At 40.6% G+C, this 9,717-nt stretch overlaps 1 protein-coding gene across 1 annotated transcript; it reads left to right on the top strand.

Moving 5' to 3' along the window:
• The first annotated feature begins 5,208 nt into the window (after positions 1–5,208).
• Positions 5,209–8,779, top strand: six7 (SIX homeobox 7). The gene is made up of 3 exons (XM_004570676.4): positions 5,209–5,878; positions 7,032–7,195; positions 7,379–8,779. Exons 1-3 carry the CDS (start codon positions 5,471–5,473, stop codon positions 7,587–7,589), a joined length of 783 nt encoding a protein of 260 aa, XP_004570733.1. The 5' UTR covers positions 5,209–5,470; the 3' UTR covers positions 7,590–8,779.
• Positions 8,780–9,717: the final 938 nt, after the last annotated feature.

Here is a 9,717-nt window from a genome sequence, read left to right as displayed (position 1 = left end):
CCAGTGACTATCATATGATAACTATGAGATCCAGGTTTGTCTTTCTGTAAACAAATCAGGCAAAAAAAAAAAAAAAAAGCTAAAGAAAAATCAGCAAGTTGAGCAACTGGATCTACTTCTGCTCTCCTGAAAAGTGATCGATCACTACGAACATAAACCAGAGGATTTCCTCCAACTTACTGTTGTTAAGAATCAGCATATCGTGTTTAGAAGATGAAACTTAACCCAGTGTGTATTGGGAAAAAGTCAAGGTATACTCTAGACAGACTGGCAGTCTGTCACCTTGTTAACACCCATAAGCTGTGTCCCAATTCAGGGACCGGAGTGTGTATTTAAGACCAGGTACATCACGATGGGCAAACGACACTCGGTGTGAAAACTCTGCTTCATCAGGGGATTTCGAGCCACAAACATACAGAAAATGCAGATGATGTTTTTTTTAAGGAAAAATGTGGAAATCAGTAAACTGGACAATATTCTTTGCATATATACATAAATAATATTAGAGTATTGTAGATGTTACAGAACTATTTGTAGAGGCGCCACTTGAGTAATTGAGCAAATTTAAGCACAACAGCAAACATAACAATCAGGAAAACAGAATTACAAAACAATAAGATGACATAGTTAAAATATGATTAAAATAAAAACCTATGCTGTTCACAGAAAGACGCAGTTAGTTTCTAGTTGAGATTTAAAATCTGTTTTGTGAGGCCGACAGCCTGAACTGTAGGAGGAGGCTGCTCCAGAGCTTTGGAGCTGCGTTTGCTGCAGCTGACGTCAAGAGAAAAAAAAACAGTCACAAATACCTTATAATGGCTCAGAATACTTTAATTGTTATGATATTTCAGCTTTTGTTTTTTTAAACTAAAACCTAGATCGTCCCTAAAATTCTAGTTCTGCCTTTTCATAACAGGGAAGTGAATATAGAGTCATGAAAATCAATTATTTAAATGATTTTAGGAAAAGGCCGCATCATAAAAAAGTAGTAAAAGAACACGACAGGGACTGAATGTGCTGTAACTGAGGACATGCCAATAAGCTAGTCATCTATGACTGTACAATTTTTTTCTGCAGTAACTGTGATTAGGTTGAGATCAGGTGATTGACTCAGACACTGATGAATATCTCATTTCTTGGCCTTGAGAAACTCTTGGGTTGCTCTCACAGTTTTCTTTGGGCCATTATCTCATTGCACAGTGAAGCCCTGTCTGATTAGCTTTGCAGCTTTTGGCTGAATCTGAGCAGAGAGTACAGCCCTGTACACTTCATGCCACCTCCGCCGTGTTAGACAGTTTTTGTTCTCCAGATTTCTTCTTGTTCTTGAGTGTAATATGTGGTTTTCACCTTGTTGTAAATTTCCCTTCATGAAAGCATCTCTTGACTGTGGCGTTTGACAGTGACACTCCTACCGTACCACCACAAGAGTTGCTTGACTTGTTTAGATGTGGTGAAGCTGATTTGATTAACTATGGAAATAATTCTGTGATCATTCACTTTAGTTTTCTCTCAGATCTTTTGGTGTCTCTGAGCTGGTCAGGATATTCACTCTTTATAAGCAATACCCAGATTATTGATGTGGCCTCTGCTAAAGTTTTTGCTGTCTCTCTGATATATAGTTTATATTGTTTTTTCACCCCACAAAGGCCAAAGGCCTCCCTTACATCAACAAGTCGGACCTCCTGTTGAAGCTCCAATAATAAGATTTTTTTAAAGTGTTTCCTAAATCACCATTAATGTACACATGGTTCAGTTGGATATAATTAAAATAAAAGTTGAGCTGGAAGCATTTTATTAAGAAAAATTACAAAACAATAACTGCACTTCTGATTTCACATGTACTGTTGGGATTAAATAATTTGCAGTGCCTCAATAATGCAGGAATCAAAAGAACTCGGTGAAGTGTTGGTACAGCACTTATTACTTTGTGAGTTATTTTTATGATACAGGCCTTAGTTTTGTTTAGAGGCAACATTTTATGATCCCTTTTTTAGTATCTACAGTAAAAAAAAAAAGAGTCACGGTGAGTGATTTTCTATTTTAAGACTATATAAAATGAACCCTCTGAGCCTCCCACTGCCTCCTCCCCTCCACAAACACATGCATAATCTTTTTATTCCTCCATCTTATTATTCATTCTGCTCTAACGGCTTGGGAGTACTTAAGCAGATTTTGGTTCAGTCTGCCCTCAAAGTGTTAAACAGATTGGGTAGGGGGGTATTTATTTTAATGAAGGTGAATGTGTGTGTGGGGTGGGTGGTCAGTGGTCAAATGTCTGAAACTTGGACGGGTTAGATTAACTATGAGCATGATCTTCACTGAGCTCATTTCCCCCTTTCTGTGACAATGAGTGTGCCTGACGCACACACACACACACACACACACACACACACACACACACACACACACACACACACACACACACACACACACACACACACACACACACACACACACACACACAGCTAACCACCTTTCCATTAGCTCACCAATCCCACCTGGTATTTTAATCTAGATTTAGGCTCTAACACGTATCAAATGATGGCCTTCTGCTTACAAAGTAATTCTACACCCTTTCTATACCCTAAACTCTCGTAAACAGCATCTGAGGAACAGATCTGGAAAACCTCTAAAAGATTAATCAACTACTTATTAAAGGAAAATCAGCTAAAGACATTTTAATAAACTGGATCTTTGTCTCCATTCAGAATATTGGGAATAAAGTATCCAAATACACATTTAGGTGTTTATTTTAACACACTTTGTTTATTTGACATTTATGCAAATTGGTGTGTGATTAATGAGATACCTCATTTGCACATTTTAACAACTTGCCTTTAGAAAAATAACTTTTATAATGTAGTAACAAGCTGGAGAAACTTCATGGTGATATCTGTTACTTTAAAGAATCAGCTTTCCAATTAAAAATGTATGATCGGTTCATCCTGCATTTACATTTTTGCTCTGGACAAGTTTGGAAAAAGATGTAATTTTTAGATACGTAACAGATATATAATGCCACTTTTGAATTCTGAATTTTTCTTTTTTTTTTCTTTAACAAGGGAATAAACATCAGAATAGGGAGAAACATGTAGGGGAAAAACAGAATTAGATAATCCAAAATGTCCAAAATGTTTTAGAAATTACATCTTTGACCCGTGTTGTGACTTTTGACCACCTGGCTCATAACTGTCTGTAGTTGTGCTTCAGTTCTTAAGTCAGGAATTATTGTTTGTCTTTTACCATATCCAGTCTCCATCCTTGGCGGATCAGATTTTATCCTTTTCCCTGTAAGAGCTGTTTTTCATGCAATAGTCAAAATTTTGAAGAGGTAGATATCCTCTCTTCTAATCATTCCACTGCTGATCCCAGAAAATCTGTAGAGGTCCCACAATCTAATGAGATCTCATAGATGATGATTGCTGTGTCTTACACGTGGAGTGCTAATCAGTACTCAGTTTTTTCCCTCTTACCTCACTTGAAGTTTTAAACACAACATTTCTGAATACTTGTAATATCAAAATATAACTCGTTATGTAAGTAAACAACTGAGGAAAGAAAAAAGTTTTACTTTGTTTTCCTTAATTTATTTGACCAGTTGCTGGTTGCAGGTTACTGGGTTAAAATCATTACTTAAGTACCTTATCAAGGCAAAATAATCATTTTTTAAAAGATATAAAACATTTGCTCTTTTGCAGCCGTGGGTCCTGAATATGCAAGCCTTGAATCCAAAACTGTTGGCACAGAGTTTTGGAAATAAAAACAGAACGCAATACCTTACAAATGTCATAAAACAACATTTTATTTGCAATAGAACACTGGGAACATCAATAACAAATGTTTAAACTGAGAAATTTACCTTTTTTAAAATAAAAAAATTACATTTTACAGTGTCCCAACTTTTTGACAATTGCAGTTGTGAATTGTGGAAAAAATATTCAACCTTTGTGAGTAAAGGCTTTAAACTTAGTTTTTGTTTGTTTTTTTGTTTTGTAAAAAAGGTGTTCAAAGCTAATTTTCATGTTAATCTCATGGTTGTGCACTTTGTGTGCACATTTGATGTGCACACAAAGGTAATTATGTGTCAGCCTGACCGTCTGTGTTTCACATGAACACAAGGTTAAGACTCCAGATGTTCATAGCTCAGCCTTTGATGTCTGCTGGGCTCATATCTCTATTCTAGACAGAGTTCGAGACAAAAATTTAAGCTCCTTCTACTTATTTTAAAGCAGATGATCCTTCACCTGACTGCAACCTTTATGCAAAGTTAAAATCACTCTAGGGAGTAATCGGTGTCTGTCTGCGGAGGAACTTTTTGCAGACCCTAACTCCACATCTATATAACAGCCTAACTTTTTCCTCAATGTTGTGCTTTGTGCAGATAAAGTTTATGTTTGCATTGCAGCTGACAGATGCTTTCAGGGTCCTTAACCTGATTAATAACAGAATTGCCCTCAGACTGATTAATGAGCTGCTGAGATCAGAAGGATTGAACCGGGCAGCGGATCATTAATTCCATGTCCTGGAGTCACTCTGCTGCACGTCGATGTCCAGGGGCGTTTTCATTATGTCTCGGCCTGACGAGAGGTCGCAGAGGATAGCCGATGTGCAACCATGTCTGCTTTAATTACAGGGGTATTAGCTGGTGGGGAGATCCCTACAGCTTTGTGTCCGACATTCCCTCTGGGCCAAATGTCCAGGCAAATGTGACATTTTTTTTTATATCATGGGACATCCGGGTTTCATTGTGGCATCCAAGTGTGTGGCAGAAATACTGTCAGATATCAGACTATCACTGGTGACATAAAGGCAGAACAGCTTTAACAGAAAACCTCCCAAATTTTTTTTATTTATTTTGCATTTTTTGAGTCTTGATTGGCCTCCTCTTCAGACACTGAGCCATTTTGTGGCCTGCACCCTTTCTTGCCCAGGTTTCCTCCAGCCCATCATCCAGCAGGGCTCCAACTCCACTGGTCCATCTCCACCGATTAACCAACCTAACCTCACTTGTTTGCTCACTGCAGTCATTCTGGCAGTCAATGTATCCTCAGGCTAAGCCAAACAAGCTGATCAGCCAGCCACCTCTGTACACAGTACCCCCCACTAAGAGGCTAATGGCCGGGATGTATAATCCTTCTCAAAACAACCACAGAGATGCTAATTGTATCCCGCTATAAATACTGGCCGACTCCTTGTCCTCTTTCTTCATTTACCTATGCTCGTCTAAACCTGGAACAGCCTACGCCCTTCACACCGGCTTCCCCGAAGCAATTTGCACAGATACCAGGAAAAACTCCGTTACATAAGACAGGCTCTAGATAATCGAGACAAGTGTCAATAAACCTGCAGCATCTGAAAAAAGGAGAGCGGCAGAGAGCGCGCGGGGCTTTACGCACGGATACAGCATTTCATGCGTCTTTTGGCCACTTCTTCACTTCTTCTCTGAGCTGCTGCGAAGCAACAGGTCGAGATGTTCCCCCTGCCGATGTTCACACCGGACCAGGTAGCTCGGGTGTGCGAGAACCTGGAGGAGACCGGGGATATCGAGCGCCTCGGTCGGTTCCTCTGGTCCCTGCCAGCCGCCGTCCCTGGTTCCGCCGGGGAAGCGCTCAATCGACACGAGTCCATAATGCGAGCCAGAGCGCTGGTCGCGTTTCATGGAGGGAACTTCGAGGCTCTTTACCAAATCCTGCAGAGTCACCGTTTCACGCGCGAGTCTCACGCCAAGCTGCAAGACCTGTGGCTGGACGCGCATTACCGAGAGGCAGAGAGGCTCCGTGGGAGACCCCTGGGCCCGGTGGAGAAGTACCGCATCCGCAAGAAGTTCCCGCTGCCCCGCACCATCTGGGACGGCGAGCAGAAGACGCACTGCTTCAAGGTAGGGTTGTGGTTTCACTCTCGTGGCTTTTGGTGACAGAGGGAAAACACGGACTCTGCAGTGCCATCAGAGGCTGCTACAACAAGCATAAACATTTCTGCAAACTACACATTAACTAATAAATCAGGGCTTTTTAACATGACTGTTGTATTCGTGCTGGCTGGTCTTTGAGCTGTTAAAATGATGACGGTCAGAGTCATGGGTTTCCCCTCAGATCAGAAATTTCTGAGACTTTCCTACTTTAAAAAAAACCCAAAGTTGAATAATTTCATTATAAACTGTTTTTGTGCAGATATGACAAAACTAATCTAAGCTTATCTGTATGATGCAGCTGCGTGTGTGTTTAAAAGGAAAGTTCCTCTGTGGATCTGTGTTAAAATTGTGGTTTCAGCAAAATTCCTCTTCTTGTTCTGTAGCCATGTTTAAGAGAACAGTTTCCAATGCACACCTTGCAGACTGCTGGTTTGCACAGCAAGACTTCTTCTGTTAGATTTATAAAACTTTTTTCTTGTGACACATTAACAATGCTTTCCAGATGTGCAGAGAAGCTCAACTCAAAAGAAAGAAAGAAAGAAAGAAAGAAAGAAAGAAAGAAAGAAAGAAAGAAAGAAAGAAAATGTTACATTTTGATGCCATGAGATTTGTTGCAGTTCCCCAGGAGGCAATTTGGCGACATTTTTGGCTTTTAAAGTGCAGTTTATAAATCACAAATCGGTAAAAGTATACAAAGTACAGCTTTAAATATACAAAATAGTATGTTTGGGGGAAGTAAAAATGCACTTTTCCTCTTGGAAGTGTGTGTCTGAAAGTGTGAGCACCCTCTAGTGGCACGGTGGTGAAGTATCATTCAGAGTTAATCTTTAATTCCAACCCTCAGGAGGGGTAGCTTCTCCAGCAGCTTATTAAACCACTTAGCATGATCCAATTTAGTGGATAAACATTGTTATGTGTGCTTCTAATGTAGATTGTGTTTATCTATTTATAAATCCGGACTAATGTGATTATACCAGGTATCATATAAGAGTGATTATTGCGGTTTAATAGGATGATATTAAAATAACACTAACCACTTTATTGTCGTCACCTTCGGTTGATCCGTCATATGAGACACGTAGAGTCTTTAATGATCCACATCATTTTAATTCTTACCCAGGAAAGAACTCGCAGTTTGCTACGAGAGTGGTATCTCCAAGATCCGTATCCTAATCCGTCCAGGAAACGCCACCTGGCCCAGGCCACCGGGCTCACACCTACGCAAGTCGGGAACTGGTTCAAGAACCGCCGGCAAAGAGACAGAGCTGCCTCAGCAAAGAACAGGTATCTCAGAAATTCCACATTTTATACAAGTTATGACTCAGAAAGAGAGAGAAACCCTGTTTAGTCAAGTTAAAGAGACTAATTAGGTGAAGTGGCTGTACTTGTCTGAAGATCAGCTCCGACACTCGCACTCTTAAAAACAAGACTTCTCACTCTTCTTCTCTTTTCTGTCCCCTGATGCAGGCTGCAGCAGGATCCTTCCCTCCTGCCCTCTGAAAGCTCTCCCAACGGCTCCCTCCAGGGACACCACCATCACCCCCGCCTGCTGCCCGCCTCCCCTCGCCACCCGGGCAGCCCCGAGGCCAGCGACTGCAGCACAGAGCCCGAGCCCAGAGGAACCGGGGCCTCCACCCCGGAGATCTCCGTCAGCAGCGACAGCGAGTTTGAGTCTTGAGACGAGGGACTCTCTGTCGCAGACGGGCAGACTCTTACTACTGTCTGTGATCAGACCCAGACACACTTACAAAGACACTTGAACTTTCAGCGTGACTGCGGACACATTAGAGCTGTTCTCGGTGGGAGGAGGGCAAGATGAGACCACTTGTCGTGGATGTGAGTGGACAAAGTAAAGATATGCACTTAAAAAAAAGCACCATGGCACATGACTCTGACTGTTATGTATTAGTTTAATGTGACTCAGTGCTGTAAAAAGATAAACATCCAGTTGAGTTTCAAACTCTCAGGCGAAGTATTTGTAGAGATCATGCCTATGAGCTTTAGAAGAGATGTGAATATTAATATTTTAAGGTTGAATGCTATTTTGGTAGAGAAAAATTTCTCAGTTTTTATGGAAGGTACAAAAAGAAAAATGCCTTGTGCAGGCTGTTACTGTATGTCAGTATGTTAACACGCACATTGTTTCATTTGATTATCTTCAGATAAGAACCAAAAACAAACTGTGAAAATCCCCTAGAACTGGCAGAGACGTCCCCACACAGTGTTACAGTTTTATCACTCCTGAAAAATTACATTCAAAAAATGCACAGCTGCCAGTGGTGGCACACTTAATGATGATAAAGGCAAATTTATTAAAATTAAAAACAGCCAGTAAATGTACAAAATCTGTCTTGCTGCGCTGCAGTTTGCATGTTAACATAGGGACGTACCAACTCAACACATTTCACTGCCTTAAAATGGAACTAAGGGCATCACTGTTTTGCAATGCAATAACAAGCAACGCGTTTAGAGAGACTGAACTGTAACTCATCACCCGTGCACACATGCTGCTTAAAATACAAACCATGTCATTGTGGGCTGTTTTACCTTTTTCGCTGATCGAAATCTGCTGGAAATGCTCCTGAGCTGCTCTGATGATGACGAATTCCTGCAGGAGCCAAAGCAGAGGTGAAAGAGGAATCAGAGAGAATAAAACACACTCGTCGGTCTTAACTCAATGTGCCTATTACATCTGAGAACAGTGAGACCTAATCAGGCATGAGACTGTCCTCATGACAACGACACACGCAAAGGCCTACTGTTTGCCGTCTTTCTTAACGACCATCATTTCTCATAAAGTATCGTTTCAATGATAAATGTGTATTTTGTAATGTTTTGTGTAAATAAATGAACCTATTTTTATCCAAAGCGATGCAGTCTCTTTTTAGCTATGATCAGTATGAATACACTGTTTGTCTTTCTTTAAATCACCTTCAATATCAAAAGGCTTGAGCTTTTTTCACCAAACAAAATCAGCATGAAGCCACAGATTTACTCAAGGCTTACAAAGAATCAGATATAGCCTGTTGAATACGCCTTTAAGTATCATATTAATATAAGGTGTAAAAATTTAGAGTTTTTTAAACTACTCTGCAGTGGGTTACAGTTACAATTGCAATACCAGGACTTATGTAGTTATGTTAATAATAACTTGAAGCAATCATTTTCTGTGTGACTTATCAGTCTCTCGCATCACTGTGGAGAAATTCTAGCCCACTCATCTTTACAACACTGCATCAGTTCATTCATTTATGCACAGCTCTCTGTCTCACCACAGTATTTCAATCAGGTTGAGGTCTGGACTTTGGACCATTGCAGCCCTTTGATTCTTTTATTTTTTCAGACTATTTGTTGTAGATTTGCTTCTCTGTTTGACATCATTGTCCTGTTGCATGACACAGTTTCAGCCAAGCTTTAGCTGTTGGACAGATGACCTCACATTTGACTCTAGAATACTTTAATAAACAGAGGAATTTGACTCGGTGACTGCGACGTGTTCAGGTGCTGTGGCTGCAAAGCCTAAACCATCACCCCTCCATCACTGTGCATGAGGTGTTTGAGCTGATATGCTGTGTTTGGTTTCGATTTGTGGTGCCGTGCATCACAGCCAAACATCTGCACTTTGGTCTCATCTGATTTGTTCACATGCAATTTTGCAAACTTAACCTGTGCTGCCATGATTTTCCAAACAGCCCATTCTTATCAAAAGTTTGTCTAATTGAACATTTAAAATGCTAACTGAGACCTGCAGACTCTGAGATGTAGCTGTAGGTCGTTTTAAAATAACTGTGAGCATTGTAGTGGCT

Source organism: Maylandia zebra, linkage group LG3, assembly GCF_041146795.1.
Source record: "Maylandia zebra isolate NMK-2024a linkage group LG3, Mzebra_GT3a, whole genome shotgun sequence".
Classification (NCBI taxonomy): Eukaryota; Metazoa; Chordata; class Actinopteri; order Cichliformes; family Cichlidae; genus Maylandia; species Maylandia zebra.
Note: the sequence above shows the minus strand (reverse complement) of the source record. Positions and strands in the feature narration are given on the sequence as shown.